This window comes from Sander vitreus, chromosome 22 (assembly GCF_031162955.1).
Source record: "Sander vitreus isolate 19-12246 chromosome 22, sanVit1, whole genome shotgun sequence".
Taxonomy (NCBI): domain Eukaryota; kingdom Metazoa; phylum Chordata; class Actinopteri; order Perciformes; family Percidae; genus Sander; species Sander vitreus.
Window position 1 is genome coordinate 11,350,789 of NC_135876.1, and position 17,500 is coordinate 11,368,288.

The 17,500-nt window shown below is 42.9% G+C and overlaps 1 protein-coding gene across 1 annotated transcript in view; it reads left to right on the top strand.

Moving 5' to 3' along the window:
* The window catches only part of zfhx4 (zinc finger homeobox 4), an 84,717-nt gene that overhangs the window by 34,577 nt on the left and 32,640 nt on the right, over positions 1–17,500 (top strand). The window contains exon 6 of the mRNA XM_078281208.1: positions 7,641–7,875. Within this exon, the coding sequence (XP_078137334.1) occupies positions 7,641–7,875 (235 nt within the window). The remainder of the gene's footprint in view (positions 1–7,640; positions 7,876–17,500) is intronic.

The window sequence follows — 17,500 nt, forward strand, 5'->3', positions numbered from 1 at the left end:
ACAAAGGCAAACATTTGAGTAATCTTCAAAGAGCCCATTGGTATGTTGAGTGGACGCTGGTATGCGGACTGCGGCTGAGGCTTTTTCAGGGGAAAACAATATCCTTCCTTTAGATAGCTGGGGCCTGGGCAAACACTACCAGCCAGGCGACTCTGCCCAGTGCTGCCACCGCTATCAGCTTACCCCCCTCCCCTGGCTCACACAGAAAATGGTAGGGTCCTCTATGTTGCCGGAACGGCACAGAGCTCATCATTATCTGTTTATGGGGGTAGACAGAACATCCCAGGTTGTTGAATGTTTGGCTGACTGAGTTTATGTGAAAATGTTTATAAGAAAATGTTACATAAATTGTTATATCTGTGAGACACAGTTTAAATGTTTGAGTTTTGATACAGAGGTATAGAGCAGACAAAAAGAAAGAGGTGCAGGCTGAAATCGGCCGCCTTCTGTAAAGAAAGCAGGGAGGGATCAAGTGTGCCATCTTGTAGGTCAACTGCAAGGCATTTGATTTCCTGTGGCAGTATGCAAAACGGCGCTGCTGAAGAGGGTCTTTCATTGTGCTCTCCCCTGGCAGAGGTACCACTCCAATGTGCGCTCACACTCACACACACACACACACACACACACACACACACACACACACACACACACACTTATACACAGCTTATACACACAACAAGTCACATTGTTTCCTATTGGAATAAGGCCTGAACTATTTGTTCTAAGAAGTGTGTTGAAATATTAAATTTTACTGTTAGGAAGTGAATTCTGTAACACTATATGTAGTATGTGAAGTTATAGATTAAGCATGTATCTATAAAAAATGCCATGGTAGTGCACTCATTTGATAAATACAGCTCTTAAAAGAAAGAAGCAGACAGTCTGCCATTTTGTGACAGTTTCAAAATGAACTCCTTTTGTCCAGTAATCACTAGCCATTTTCTCACGAGGATCCACCCCAGGGATAATTTCTCCCATTTCTCTGTCATTAGCAGGGCCTGGTATTAAACTTGTGTTTTGTTCCCTGTACCTTTTGTTTTGTACTAAGTGAAACCATGCGACAGGGTAGGGGCTAACTGGAAAACAATACTCCCCTTCACAGACTCAGGAATGTGTAATTAGTGATTTGAACCCGACTACGCTCTTCCCTATCATTCTCTCTCTCTCTTTCTGTCTGTCTCTTGTTCTTTTGTTCTCTCTGTTCAGAGTTTCAATCTCTTCGATTCTCAAATCTATGGGTTAGTTTCTCACACTGTATGTTTCTGCCTTTTCTTTTTGTCTAACGCTCTTTAATAGACATTTTTCAGCAAGTCTCCATTACAAACAGAGCGGAAAAAAATACTTGGCAAAATCGCTGCTCCTCTCGGCACCAAAATTATTTCCCCTTCTCTTCCCTTTCAGTTTTAGTTAAATATAACAACATCAGTGTAGTACAAACCTCTTTGATGGTACCAGCCAATAAGCTGAAACCCCAGATTTTCAGCCCCTTTATTTTTGTTTTTCTCCCCGTCTTTAATAGATCCTGTCAATTAGGCCTTGCCTTGATTTCCCAAAGCATCTTTGCATGTTCGGAAAGATGGAAAATGATGAACCCTACCCAAAAGCATGTTAGTATTTCAGCAATACCCCCCCCCCCTTGCACAGCACTGGAAAAAGATAATCCCACGAGCATGTTAGCATTTCAATGATCTTGATCTCAGCATTTTATGATCTCTGTCCCATTGTGAGTTGATGGAAAAGATAATCTCTGCTGCAATATGGTTTAGGGAAAGGGGAGGTCTGGTCAATCTCACCTGGCTGTGATGGAGACAAGCGGGGGCTTTTAGACCCTAATGGGCTAAGGTCAGGATGGCTAATAGGGAGTAAGTGGCTGAGCCATGCTGTCTAAATCTAATGCTAATGTAAATACTGATCCATTTTCATGGGGGAGGGGGGGCTTTCTGCTGGCTTTCAAGACACCTAACACACATACATGCACCGATGAGAAAGTAAGATTTGGCCTGTTGTCTCTGTCTCCTAGAATCTGTTACTCCCAACTGCTGTGTCAGTACATTATAGAACATGTGGTGACTGTGCTTAGAGACAGAAAAAAGGTTTTCCTACGCATTTATTGACCAGAAGAAATGGATCATGTTGTAAATCAGCAGGATTATTTTTTTTCCTTGATCCTCCTCTGGTCTGCATAACGTAACATTGTGTGTGTGTGTGTGTGTGTGTGTGTGTGTGTGTGTGTGTGTAGACATAGAGAGTCAGAAGGGATTTTTCCAAGAGAGGGGCCAGAGGTGAGGAAGTTGTGAACTTCAGATTGACCTTTGCCCCATACGTCAGACACACTTACGTCACTGCTACAAGTGTATGTGTGTGTGTTTGTGAGTGACTGCGTGTCGATGTCAGGAAAATGGAAGGCAAGACAAATTAATTGGACTTTAGAGTTACATTATTTTCCAAGCTCTTCACAAATCCTGATTCTGCTTTCTTTCTTGTTTTTTTTCTGCTGACAAATAGCAAATAGCATAGACGGAAGAAAAGAAAGTGAAAAAAAGAGGGGAAAGAAAAAGTTGAAGAGAGAGAGAGAGAGAGAGAGAGAGAGAGAGAGAGAGAGAGAGACAGCACAGAAGTTGAGAAGAGCGGCAGAAAGCTCGTACGAGAGACTCATTGTGATAATTCATTTATTTGGCTTGCCGGCCATTATGTGTTGGATGCTTATTATTACTGGGTGACCTAAGCTAAGCTCACCCACAAGCCCTGCACCTCATGGACAGGCCCCAGAGCTCTGATCATATGTGACTGCCAGCAGGCAGAGCCGAGAGAAACAGGAGAGGCAATTTAGCTCTAGGAAATATTTTTCTTTGCATTCATGAAATTGAGAGTCCTGGTAGTAAAGAAAGGAAAGACGGCCATTAGGAAGAAAAGAAGGTCGGGTGTTTTTTTTAGGGGATTGTTTTTGTTTCTCCAGTATCTTTAGATCACACACAGTGGCCTTGTAGGAGAGAGAGAGAGAGAGAGAGAGAGAGAGAAGCAGGGGTCTGTATATTGCAATGTGCACTCAGCACTTTTTGTATGTGTCTTCCATTTGCATATTTGTTTTTGTGCGTGTGCAGCACTGAATCTGTCTCTATACACAATATTTGCTGCTCTCTTTATCCGTGGAAGCGAGGTGGCACATACCTGGGCCCTCAGCTTCTCTTTTCAGCAGTGCAGTCTGCCAGCGAATCCATTGGCAATGATCTTACATCTATGTCTTGGGGGCTGAGCAGCAGTTAGCAGTAACATGTGTTAGGGAGGTGGTAGTACTGATGGAATTCTACACTTGGCAGCCTTCCAGGCAGTGCTGGTATGTGTTTAAAATACTTTCAAGGAACAAAACACGCTTTTGTTGTTTGCTGGGCCAAGTGGGGCTGTTTTTGTCTCCGATGGCCCCCGGGGGCCCAGGGGATAGCACCGGAAGCTGGTGACGTTCCAAAAAGAAGTTATACCCAACGACAAGCTCCATGCTTCCCCTAAAAAACACTGATGAAAGGAGATAAAGAGGTTTTTATTTTTACAATGTGTGGGGCGCACATTTGCATGCAAATATAATCTCAGCGGACACAAATAGAAAAACAGGATATATGTGCTGATTCTTTACGTATAAAACACGTACACACACGCTCTGACACACACACATACACACACACACACACACTGTTTATTAAGACATAGCTGCGGTAGTGGAGGCTTCTTATTTTCAGTATGTGTTCATTAGCTGCATGGTTCTACACTTAATGACAGGAAAGAGTCATTTGTCATTTGGTTTATGGAGGAAAACAACCCAACTGCTTTGCGCTGCTTTCAAAATATTTTTGTCATATATTGCTGGTGCACACGCACAATCACAGGCAAAGAAGAAGGCAGGATTGAATTATAGACAGACACAAAAACACACTTGTGAGGTAAAAAAGTAAATAAAAAATGAAGAGTCGAAATTAAAATAAAAAACCAAACGCGCGCACACACACACACACACACACACACACACACACACACACACACACACACACACACACACACACACACACACACACACACACACACACACACATAAACAGTAAAAAGAAAAGAAGCATTGAAATGATACCCTCACCCACCCGCATGCACACATGCTTTCACGTACATGTACACATACAGAGAGATAAAAGAAGTTGTGAGAAGATGTCTTTTGCCTTGGCTTATTAAGAATTCAGTTAATGAGGCAGCTTTGTCACCACAGATAGAACAAATGAAAATGAGACAGCAGTGCTGCTTTCCTTCCCCCAAACCCAGGGAGCGAGCATAGGGGAGGTGTGTGCGCTTGTGTTTGTGTATGTGAGAGAAAGGTGTTTTGTAAAACATCTCATTCTGCATAATGAATCCAGTCCTCTGTCATCCCCACCCCCCAGCAGAAGCAAACTACTACACAAGGGAGCTTCCCTTACCTGTCAAATTCATACAAGTCTCTGTGTGTGTGCGTGTGTGTTTTGTTTTTGACAGTTAAACAGGAAGTCCCAAGTGTCTTACTTTGCATTCTGTGTGTATGGGGGTGTGTATGTGCACCTCCTCCACCATCCAGAGATGTCTGTGCCATGTTTAGGTCCACCCAGGGAGTGCTGTTTAGCTGGTTTTGATTGGCCCACAGGGAGAGTTAGCTTATTTGGTTGTTTGCCAAACACTAATCCCCAACAATTAACCACCAGGCACTCTGGAGAGGTGCCATATTGACAGGGATGGGCCTTTTTGCCATTCTGCACACACAAGACCCACATACACAGACATTCATATGACACAAATGTTATGTACAGCACATATACAAACACACAAATCAGCTGCGGCATAAATTACATACACATTTCAAGCAGACACACACAGGCGCAAACCCAGGAGCAGGAACAGTGTGTTTGTGTGTTTGAATATGCATTACACAGCCCACGCCTGGCAGGAGTCAAAGTGCTCCTTTAAAAGTTCATAAATCATGGATGTTCTGGCCTGTGATCACCAGACCGCCTGCATTTCAGGCCTGCGGAGTGCCAGAGAGCGACAGACAGCCCTCTAGTTTAGGTCTTAAACAAACCCTCTGGAATGTGCTGATGGGGAGAGAATTAATATTAGGCCTAAACCTATCTGGCAGCCTGGTTCAACCCCAAGTATATCATCCAACTACTCTAAGCCTACGCCTAAGATCCTAAAAACAAATGGAATATATACGTTCGGACATGGAAGGATGTGAAGCATTTTGGGCCACTACTGATTCATGTAAATTTTTTTATTTGGAGCCAGTGCAATTACCTCAATGGCTATGACATTAGGAACTACTGGAACCCCCCCCTTTCTCTCTCTCTCTCTCGCTCTCTCCTGATAAGACTCAACTATCATGGCTGTCTCCTCTGCTGAGGAAATGAACATGTTCACTTAACACAGCATATTTCCAATGAGCTTTTCTTCTTTTTTAATATAATACTGAAGGTTGTCACTGGAGGAAAGAAAGGCCTCGTTTGATTACTAGTTTTTCATTCAATTCTAAGTAGCCCCATTTCTAGCAGAATGGTCGTGAAATAAAAGTATATTGGAGTGGAGTCCAGACACGATTTAATTGAGAGAGAACAAATATCACGCAGCAGTGAAAGGGAAGGGCAGCCAAGCACCGTTTTCCAGCAGACAACCATGATTGGTAACATTTCAAAAGATCAAAAAGTCTAAATGTCAGTGAAAAGACTCAAACCTGTACGCATGTTTGCTTGCATGTGATATACTGTATGTGTTTTCTTTCATAAACACACGTTTGTGTGGTTTCCACGGTGAGGCTCAGCAGCCCAGTTCTCCTGTGAGGGAGGGAGGGGAAGAAAGAAAAGGAGAGAGAGAGAGCGAGAGAGAAAGAAGGAGCGAGGGAGGCCTCCTTTCACAGAGAAACAAAGATAGCTGTAATTAATGGCCCTGAGCTCTGGACTAGGGGAGCTTTCTTCTGACAACTCCGACTTAATTAAAACTTAAGACTTCTGAAAGGGCCTCTGACTGCGAGGGGACGTCCCACCGTCTCGTGAGAAAAACCTCGTAAGATTTCCTACAAAAGAAAGAAAGAGGGAGAGACAGAGTGAAAAGATGTGTTAGCGGCTGTAGCTATGTTGCTAATCCCTGTTTGTCAAAGGAGGAAGGGGAAGAGGGGGGTTAGAACTCACACACCTGCAGCTAACTGTGCTCCCCCCCACACACACAACCACCACCCCTCCGCCCCACTCCTTCCACCACACACACACACACACAATTTTTTCCAATTTCCCTATCTTGTTCCATATAAAATGATGCAACAATGCTCAGGAGAAAATATTACCTTGCTAACTTTTCATGTGCTTCAAGAATGAAACATCCTCCTATAGGAGCCAGGAAAGACAGAGTAGGATTAGCACACACACACACACACACACACACACACACACACACACACACACTACATTATGTGTATTAATTCATGCATAGAACCCTGCACCTGTTTCTCACATGGCTGTATGAATAAATCTTAACAAAGCATAAACTAACCTTCGTGAGCCACCTCTGTGTCTCTGTCTCTTTGCTCTCTTTTCCTCTCTCGGTCTCTCCCTCCCTCCCTCTCTCCCTCCCTCCCCTCCCTCCACAGAGGATCAGATAATAAAAGCTTGGCCTGGTCTTTTGTTTTTGTGCATTGTTCATTAGCCCGGCAGCAACAACAGAGGCACACTTGATATGCTTGGCTTGACTGGGTGTATGGGAGTAGGGCAAGGTGGGATGGGGGCTGTGTGTGCATGTGTGTGTGTTTGTGTGCATGCACACATCGAGGTAGGGGGTAGCTTTGCATGGCTGCAATGCCATTAAAGAGGCAACTGGAAATTAAGGGCTTGCAACTGACAGCACACGTTGAATGAGAAACCCCTGCAGCTGCCAACAATGAGCAGTGCTGGACAATGTGCATGTCCAAGAGAAAAACAGTGTTCTGAACTCAACCCCTTATCTGACTTTGTGTGTGTTGTTAATCTTTATGTCACCTAAAACATATCCAGTTCATTTGGAATGTGTAGTGTCTGGACATAAACACACCCAAAACTCCATATGTTACTGTGCTGATAGTATTCTCTATTTGAAATAATTAAACCAGATTGTCTTTGTTCATAGGATTTATTCATTGCTCTCGAGTGTGGGTTTTTGTAGCACTGCCCACTACTAGCACTACTGTGACACTGTATTAAAATGTTACAGGAAATTAACAGTGATACATAATACCAAAGATTCAACTCACATACTGCAAAAAGTGAAGAACATATACCGTACTGGACTTTCTGCTTGTTTGAAGCCAGGGAAGTGGGACTTCTGGGCTTTGAAATTTTGGAACCAAGCTGAAAGCAGGGTAGAAGGGAAGGCTTTTATAGCCATAAAGCACAAAATACTGAGAACATGATTTTGCAGACAAGGGTCACTTGTTGCATTTAATTCACCTGAAAGTCTTTGTAATCTCACAGTTACTGAAAACACCTGTAATGAAATTGCGTAGAGGAAAGAAATGTAGCTGTGAGAACAATAATTTCTTGAATCGACCACAGGACGCCGTAAAAACACGAACACCATCTAACATCTGCGCTCTCCTCTCTTCTCTTCCACAGCACTTGCAGAAGCAGGACAGCGCATACTCCCCGGAGTTGTGTGTCTACCACTGCACACTGTGCGACTACTCCACCAAGGCCCGCCTCAACCTGGTGCAGCACGCCCGCTCAGCTCGCCACCAGCAGAACGAAGGACTGCGGAAACTCCAGCTTCACCAGCAAGGCCTGGGAGGGGACGAGGATGGACTGAGCTTCCACGAGCTGTTCCACGTCAAGGAGTGCTCCTTCAGCCAAGGTATGTGCTTCTTTAACCTGCTTTGCCTGTTTGCTCTAGTTGGTGTGACTTGAATTTTTTCTAAGCCATTTTGTAGTGGTGTCCTTTTTTGTCACATGCCTTTTTTCTGATGAAGTACACACAGACACCCAACACTTTTCCTATTTTGCTATCCTATTTTTTATTTTCTGATTTCAGTTGTGTTCGTCAGTTTTCTTCATTTGAAGTCAGATCCATTTTATTTTTTTACTCCTGACACTCCTCCCATCTTTTTTTTTCTTTTCTTGCACCACTCCCTCTTGATTCTGTCAAACCTCCCTCCCTCTTTCCTTCCCTCCTTTGGCCTTCATATCCAGATCACGTCTCTTGATACAGACCCGTCCATTCCTCCTAATCTCTCCAAAATGAGCATACTGTTCCTATTAGGCTGCTGCGCTTATATGTGCAACACACACACACACACACACACACACACACACACACACACACACACACACACACACACACACACACACATACACATATACACACACTGTCCTGTGCAGGGACATCCCAAGCAGGCAAGCAGTCAAATTATGAAATTTCACCTTGGGAGTATCTCATAGTGAAAAGGCCTGTACGCACATACATTAGTCACACACACACACACACACACACACACACACACACACACAAGTATGCTACAGCTACACAGCCTCTCCCTGGAGTGAGCTTTCATTTCCTTTCTCATGACCAAAGCAATTTGGCTTTCATTTAAGACTCTCCGTCCTGCCAGCAGCTAATAAGTGTAACAGAACTGTAAAACATTCAGAGAGACAAAAAAAAAAAAAGATTAATCGTTTTTCTTTGAGTGGGGGTTGGATGGTTGGTGAGGGGTTGCAGGGTGTAAGGGGAGGGGGCTGTGCTGTAATTTAAACCAGAAGACCAAGAGTCAGGGTCCATTATTTAGTCATCCCTATGTTAATACTGCCGGGAGAAAATGAGCGCTTAACTTGTTTTTGCTTTGTTTGACCTGAAGGAGCGGGTGGGATATAGGGGGGAGGGGGGGGGGGGGGGGGTGTATAACACATTTTGAATAGCATTCCAGAATAGCATTAGTCCATACATCCATCTCTATGTGTGTCTGTGTGTGCGTGTGTCTGTGCTCCCCAAAGTGTCCTGTTTATACTGTACATGTACTCCCAAAACAGATGGGGGCCCAGCGCATAGAAACATATGTGAATCCTAACACACACACACACACACACACACACACACACACACACACACACACACACACACACACACACACACAAACAGAAGAAGAGCTCCCAATCCTGAAATGGAGACTGTAGCCGGCGTACGTTTGGTTTTAATTACACATGGATCAAAGTTTCGGTGAGATTTGGGGTGCAGCAGAAAAGCATGCTTAGATAAATCATTACCGTACATTTTAACATGCCCCCCCCTCTCCCCCCTCTCTTTCTCCTACTTTTTTTGTATCTCTCTCTCTCTCCTTCTTTGTCCTGCTTATTCCATCTCCCACTCTCTCCTGCTCCTGTCTGTTTTTTTACATCTCAAACCAGTGAGCACAACCAGGTTTTAAACCTGTCAAATGCAATATTCGCCCGCTGCACTTATTGCAAATGTTCCACTCTTAAAACACACCATATTTGTTGCTCTGGCCCTCGCTTTATACCTTGGCTTTGATGCCACTTGGTGAATTTCCATGAGGAAGCTAGTGCAAAGCTTAAGCGGACGCTGGCAGCGACCAAAATGCTAAGCCACTTTTTTGGATGCCCTCTTTTTGCCCACTCTATATAATTTATAGTGAACAACGGTATTCTTTCACAAGGTACATGGTAAATGTTTCAAAGGTATTTCCTTGTAGACCGTACACATTTGGCAGGTGTAGGCAGAACGTGGAGTAAGAGTGTTTCAACCAGAGATCAAACACTGAAAGTTGATGTCATAAATTGCTGTCGTTCTCTTGTTCTATAGTTCTGTCAAATAGAGATTTTTTTTTTTTTAAGCTGAGCCCTTTGTGCTTTTTTGCAAACATTACACGCTACAGTAGGTTATGCTAAATGAAAGAACATTTATGTTATATCTGCTTTGGGCTCCTATAGTGATAGATGATGTGAATGTTTTCACCCATGGAAAAGGCTCTATAGTAAACAACATTTCCAGCCAGTGTTAGGTTTAAGGACCCTGTATTTGTGTGTACGTGCATGTGTATGCGTACTGTTAGTTTTCTGGGGCTACAACTCCTGACTCGAGCACTTTCTGTTCATTAGAGACTGGTATGAAAAAGATTAATTTAAGTGCTGACCGGTATCTTTCTCTTAAAGCCTGGGACCTGGCACTGAGCCAGATAATTATAGGCCCATTTGGGAATAAGAGTTCTAATGCTCTGGACTTTATGTACATGTGAATGGCTTTCATTAAACAATTTTGATGCTGATTTTATGGCCTAATTAAGGATACAGTACAGCAGAGACGCACCACAAGGGTATAGGTGTTTTGAACAAAGACAGGAGTGTACAAGAAACACTTCTGTTGGACTGCATTGTGTGCATGTCAATACATGTGTTTGCTAGTGTATGTTTATTTTAGAACCTTTCACTCTTTGTTATCCTTTTGGGTCTGTAATTCCCCAAACCTGGGCCCAGCCGTCTCATCCTTTATACTAGGTAAACACCATTGTGAAGTGAGAGTGAAGTTTGTGTGCGCTTATCTTCTTGTGCATGTGCAAGTACTCACTCTCACTGACTGTACAGCAAAAAAAATCTTTCAGCTGTGTCCTTCAGAGACAAAAGGCTCAGTGTGCCCACATTGCTGAGATAAATAGTTAGTCTCTGTTTACAATTAGAAGTGTTAAAGATAATTGAGTTTATAAAAAATGCCAGTTTGCATCAGAAGCGCAAGTATAAACGACCTCTTAACATGGAGGACTTGGAGGCCATTTTGCTTTGAGTGTCGTCCAGAAGTTGATAGAGGAATTAGATTTTTTTTTGTGCCCTTCTCTATAATGAAGTTACGCTCTGAATAGAGCTGTTTAGTAAAATTCAAGCAGAAAAAGAAAAATATGACAGATTGCGAGTCACGGGTATTCCATCATCGATTTTATAATTTGAACAATTTGTTTAGCTGGATTTTTGGAGACATTAACAGTCTCTGAAGTTAAGTTGTTTTTCTCCCTCTGACTGTTTCTCTGTCTTAACCATTTGACCATTTGTTTAGCCATAAAGAACACTGTGAGGAGGCGTGTGTATGTGTGCATAAGTGTGTTTTTCTATGTGTATCCTCGCCCATTAGCCCTGTGCTCCATCATGTGTAAAGCTCCTCATAAGCCAGACCAAGCAGAAACACTAGGGCCTTTTCTGCATACTTTACTTTCTGTCATTTTTCCCCCTTCCGTTCCCTCTGTCCCTCACAAAAAGGAAAGGGAGATGGGATCTTATGGGGGTAATTATTTCTGAGAGCCTGGCCTGTCATCCATCCCTCCACCACCCACACATCTTCATCTCGCTATATCCCCCCCCAACGAACATGCATTAAAGAGGGAGGGAGAGGACCCTCTTTGTCTGAGTCCCCTTTTTAAACAAAAGACCTCTTCTGACTTAGAGAGACCGACAACACTTTTATCGTGTGGGTGTGTGTGTGTGTGTGTGTATATATGTGAGTGTGTGCATGTGTATCCAGAGCCTTTTGTTTTCTCTGAGTGATAAGGCTCTGGGTCATTTTTGGTCCTAGTCAAATTAGTGTAGCTGTACTAACCATTTAGATAGCAGCTGTAGGCTAAAAACGGAGCCTAATGGACACTTATTATCCCTGTATGTGCTTGTGCTTCCAGCAGGAAGTGATAGAACATGGGCACAGAGCAAGTGTGCCATCTTGCCCGTTTCTAAGTATGCCGACATTCCTTGTTTCCAAATTTACCCAAACTGTGTGTGTCTGAACCGAGTCAAAGCACCAAAAACGATCATTCAATTTTCAATGTGGGAAAGGGCTTTGCTGTTTCCCAAAGTGCATTTCGATGTGATGACACAGAGGCATCTTTGGAGGTATTAGCTTTTCCCTCTTCCCTCACTTTCACTCCTTCATCTTATACTTTTTTTCCTCTGGGTAGTGGGGGTGGTTTCGCCATTCCAGCGGTTGTCTTCTTGTTTTTTTCTAAGAAGGTCTCTCCTCAGACAGAAGTCTATTTCCAGGGTTTGTCTCAGTAATTTGTGGCCATTACATAAACAGTCACGGATGGCCGGAGGAGTGAGAGAAAGGATGCAACACACACACCCAGATCTAGCTAACCACTAGAGTTAGCACAGCGGTGGCCATTTTCTCCTTTAAGTCAGAATACAGTAGGTGAGAGCAGCTGACTGGCTCATCAAAGCACAATTTTGTCCTTTTTTAGTTACTGTTTTGTGCTTGCATATTTCAGCCCTCTGATGCATTTATCTGTGAGATATCTATGTTTAGATTAAAGTTGAATAGGTTAAGGCAGCCAATTATATTGCATATTGATTTGCTTACAAACAGCTGATTGCTCACAGTTAATAAATTATTTGTGACCTTTTCTTTGTCATTTACTGTGAAACAGGAAGTTACTTACATAAAAGGTAAAGTCCAAAGATTTCAGTCAGGCGGGATCCATTCCTCGCATAATAAAAACTTGGAATGTTATTTTATGTGCCCAACATGAGTAGCATGCAGTTCCTAGGGGAGAACTATTCTGATGAAAGTGATGTGATGTTACCCAAGAGGATTTTTGTGAAGTACGTAGTTTTTTATTGCTGTACAATTAGTTGGAGACAATACACTGCATTTTAAATCATTTGTCAAATCAAAATAAGACACATTCATATATGTATATTATTATATTTTCAGCAAGTAGCAATTTAGCCCAAATTTCCCAAAAACCATATTCTCTATGGCTGAGGGAGTAAAAGATGTGGTCATTTTTTGAATAATTCCATCCAAGCGAATTATAATTACTTTGCGGTCTGTGTGTGCACATAGGAAGAAAAAAAAGGGCAGCAGGCTGACTTGTGCCTCAGAAAAAAATGAGCCTCGTTCACCATAAACTATTTTTGAAATGGTGTGTCGGGGCGGTATGGGCTCAGGCCGATTGTTTTTCTTTGAGTTGAGCAGCTCTTTGGTGGAGGGGTATTACCCGGGCTAAATTGTTCCCTCATGTTTTCCGCCAAGGTTCTGTGCCACCACACTGACAGTTATAATTTGCAGAAATTGCGCTGATTATCTGAATTAGCATACCTGACCAATGCCACATTAGTCTTATTTACAATACAAAGCCATGGGGCTATGAGGACGCATACTAAATATGACTTTACCCTTTGAAGAGAGGAGTGGCCTCACAGGACCAGGACGTCTTTCACGTCAATGATATCACAAAGAGCTTAAGGCCCCGCTCCATATGGAGCCAAAATCCTCTTGAAGGTCCTGGAAAAGGAAGTGGTGAATGTAAAGTCCAAGGACCATATTGAAATCACAGGGTTATTGCATGTTTCCCCTTACTCTCAGTCTCTTTCTGACCTTTCTCTTTAAATATTTTTTTCACCTCTCAGCTCTTGTCCCCATCTTGTTTCTTTCCTTTTTTTCTTTCCCCCACCCTCCCACCCCCTTTTCACCACTGCTCTTCTTTATTTTCTTCTCCCTCACCTCCATTCTTTTCTCTTCCCGATCCCCTCCATACACCCTCTGTCCATTGACTCTTAACCACAGATGGACAAAACAATGGGCCATGTCACACAGCATTAAGACAAACAATCCGGTGATGGAAGGAGGGTTGTGTGGAGCTGGAGCCGTGGTAACCAGGCAATACGCTGACTCGGTCCAAGCAGCCACTAATCTCGGACCGCGATGATAGAATTCACAGATGGACATTTTCGACAGCCCATATGCACACACACTCACACAAAGAAGAAAACAGGAACTTTACTTTAGAGGTAGCATTGTCAGGTAGAATTTCTGCCATTCTTTGCAGCAGCAACAAAGTCTTTCCTTCTATTGCTCCCTTCTTCCTCACTCTCCTCTCTGTTTCCTTTACCTCATCCATCAGTAGGAGGTATGGAATTGATAGCGGCTATTGATTATCTATAGCAAAGGCTAATCGTCGCTAACCGGAGGAAGCTTTGCAGCTATAGCAGCTGTCAGTGGCTTGTCGTGTGTGTGTGTGTGTGTGTGTGTGTGTGTGTGTGTGTGTGTGTGTGTGTGTGTGTGTGTGTGTGTGTCTACATGACCCTCCAGCGGTTCAGTAGCAATAGCTTTTCCACTCCAATGTTTACTTACAGCAGACTAATGGCCTTAAAGCAAGACAGCACATGTGAAAAAAGATTCTGGACATTGCTTCTCTTTCCAGAATAAGGGAAATGGTATGTAATGTCCGCCCAAAGAAACACTGGCAGACATACCAAGTTTCACCTCCCCACCTATGTGAATACGACCCATCTCCCTCTCTCTCCTTTTCTTCATCTCCCTAATAGGAAATTTGAGCACACTGTGTGAGATTAAAGGAGAGAATCAATGCCTTGTGAGCAATAATTTCCAGACAAATCTCTTTCATCTTTTTCTCCCCCTTTTTTTCACCCCTCGTTCTCTCCTTCGTTTTCTCTCCCACCTCCTAATGCTAACAGGGGGTCTCATGTCATGACATCCCTTTCGCTTTTATCATGTCCTAATAACACTCTGAAAATAGAGAGAAAAAAAGGGAATGTGACAGAGAGGAAAAAGGATGCTGGGGAAAAAATGAATGAGAAATGGATGGACTGATAAAAATCCATTGAATGAGCCTGAGTCTTGATTTGTGCTTTGATGTGGATGTCTTTGTGCAAATTAGACAAATATGCCCGCTGCTTTAGTCATCTCGGAGCTCTTCGTAAGATGTCATCTCCCTTAGTTTTTTTATGAAGGATGACGGAAAATAAGGAAAACGTTAGTTCATTTAGGGGCATAAAAATATACATTTTACTAAATTTGGCCTACTGATTAGAGAAACAACAAGACTAAGTTAGTATAGGGCTGGACCATGTGTGGTCAGTGTGCTAAATTGTAGCCAAACTGTGACATGAATAGTCAGTAGTGTCTATAATGTGAATTTATGGATATTAAATGTTCATCTGCAATTTTCTTAGCGCTGCCAGTACTATTTTGTGAGGAGCTGAAGAGAGAATTAGAAGCATCTACATTCCTGCCAGGTGGCTCCTAATTGACAGTATTGGAACCAGGTGTGGGAAGCCACACACCTGGAGCTGATCTCATCATCAGAGAATAAAGAACAACTGGAGAGTTCCTTTTGTGTGGCACATGCTGAGAGTGAGAGGCTCGCCCCCTGAGATATCCAGGGCAAACCTTTTGTTGCATTTTGAACCGGTAAGTCGGCTAGCGGCCCGGCTAAGTTTTTGGTATTCTAGTTGTAGTGATAGGGCTCCTGAAGGAGCTAGATTTTCTCTTTTGTTTTTAAGACTTTAGGGTAAATAAAAACCCTGTTAATCATTAAGATCACTCTGTTGTTGATTGCTGTGCTGCCACTTCTTTCCCTGTCATCTGCCCAATCCTGTTCCAATTTGTTCTTAAAGTGTACTGGAGTAGCATATCATATGACGTGATTAAGATACGCCTGAAACAAATAATTGAGGACTGCTTTTATTTAATTAATTCAGAAATATAATCATGCTGTGCTAAACGATTTGTTGCTCTGGATTTCTCATCTTAAGTGTTCGTGAGTTAATGTTAATTTGTTAAACAGACCAGACTTAAGTTACATCCACTGACAATTATGAACCGCAAGCCTCAAATGTTGGTCTTATGGGGAAAAACAAAACCAATTTTTTTTTTCCTGCTCACTTTGGTGAGCTGCAGCATTTATTCATGGACAAACTAAAACCTACACTGTACATTAACTACTACTTGACAACTTTACTGTTAATTTCTTCTTTGCTCTGAACCGCACCAGATGTCTGCTCTGAATGCATCTACTGTGTCTCTCTCTCTACACCACACACTCGCTACACCCACACTATGCTACTCTTAAAACTTATGCATCAAACTGTGTCAACAACCTACAAATATAGGGTTGAAACAAATATACAGGGAAATGTACATTTATACAGAAAGAAACAGTGGCAGAAATTGCAATGTTTTAGCACTGAATGTCTCAATGAGGCTTTCTGGGTCGAGCTTTGCAGGTAGAATTAGGCATTGCACAACAACAACAACAACAACTGCATATGTATTGAGGAAGTGGATCAGCTTGATTGCAAATGGAAAGATGGTATTAGCTATTCATGTCGCCCCCACTTGGCTGTGGTCAAGCCAAAAACTTGGCGAACAAGGTGTTGTTATTTAAAAGTGCCGTATGCAAAATTGTAGCCTCTATAAGGGGGTTAAATAAAATAGAAAAAGAGAACGTAATGAATATACAGAATGGACGGTGGTGTTTCTGCTTGGTTGGGTCCACAAGGTGCTTTACCCATGATGGCACATAGGGCTAATGGACAAGGTTATGCATACACACACACACACACACACACACACACACACACACACACACCTTGGTCAGGCCTTTGTTTCAAAAGCAGGTTAATGGGGAGTGAGGAAGAGGAGCGTTGCAATTTTCTGCTCTTTAGGCGCCAGAGAATTCTCTCCAGTGTAAGAGAGACCAGACTCTCAGCGTAATAGGCATTTTACACCCTCATCACCTCTTGCACACAAACACACACACACGAACACACACTCACCAGAAACGCGTGGGAGTGTAATAGGCATTCTATGGTGTGTATTACAGGTCCCCAGAGTGCTAGTAAGTGTTAGACATGCATAGAGTTGGCAATGAGACAATCAGCATGCTGAAATTGAAACCTTGTCTGAAGTCACACAGGAGGGGAGGAAGAGGAGCAGAGGGGGAGGAAGAGGAGAGGAGAGAAGACGAGAGGAGACGAGAGGAGCAAGGATTAGATTAAATAAAAAGAGCAGAGGAGAGGCGCTGGGAGCATAGATGGCAGGAGAGAAGAAGATGAGGAAGCGGAATAAGAAGGGAGAGACGAAGGGAGAAGAAATAGGAACTGATGTTTGTTTAATTGCCTCATAAGTGATGACACAGATAATTATATCGAAAAAAGAGATGCTCCTCTTTGGCAGGGCCGATGAGCAGCTGTCTGTTTTTGTGCGTGAGTGTGTGTCTCTTTCCCTATAGCCCCATCAACTGCCGTCCCCTCCAGCCACATCAAGTATAGGACACCATTAAAGCATTACGGTTTGTGTCATATCAAATCATTCAGTTTAATTAACAGAAACACACATCATTTGGAATTATTTTAATTACTCTGTAACAGCCTCGTTATTAATATCTCTGCTTCATATACCTCGGGATATAAAGACGAGTTCACCTATATTTCCTGGGCTGTGTGTTTGCAGGCGTGTGTGTCCATCTGTGTGTAAGTGATGCTCCCATGGCTTCATATCTAATTGTCTTTTTTAATGACAATATTCCACTGTGTGCTGGCTGTATGTAATGAGTCAGGGTGTGTCAAAGTGCAGGCCTGAGCTGTCTGCTTGAGTTAAGCTCTTCCAGTCTACTGTAGAAGCCTCCAGCGTACACACTTGCACGCACACACACACGTGGCACACACACTCAAAGAGACAGTATCAA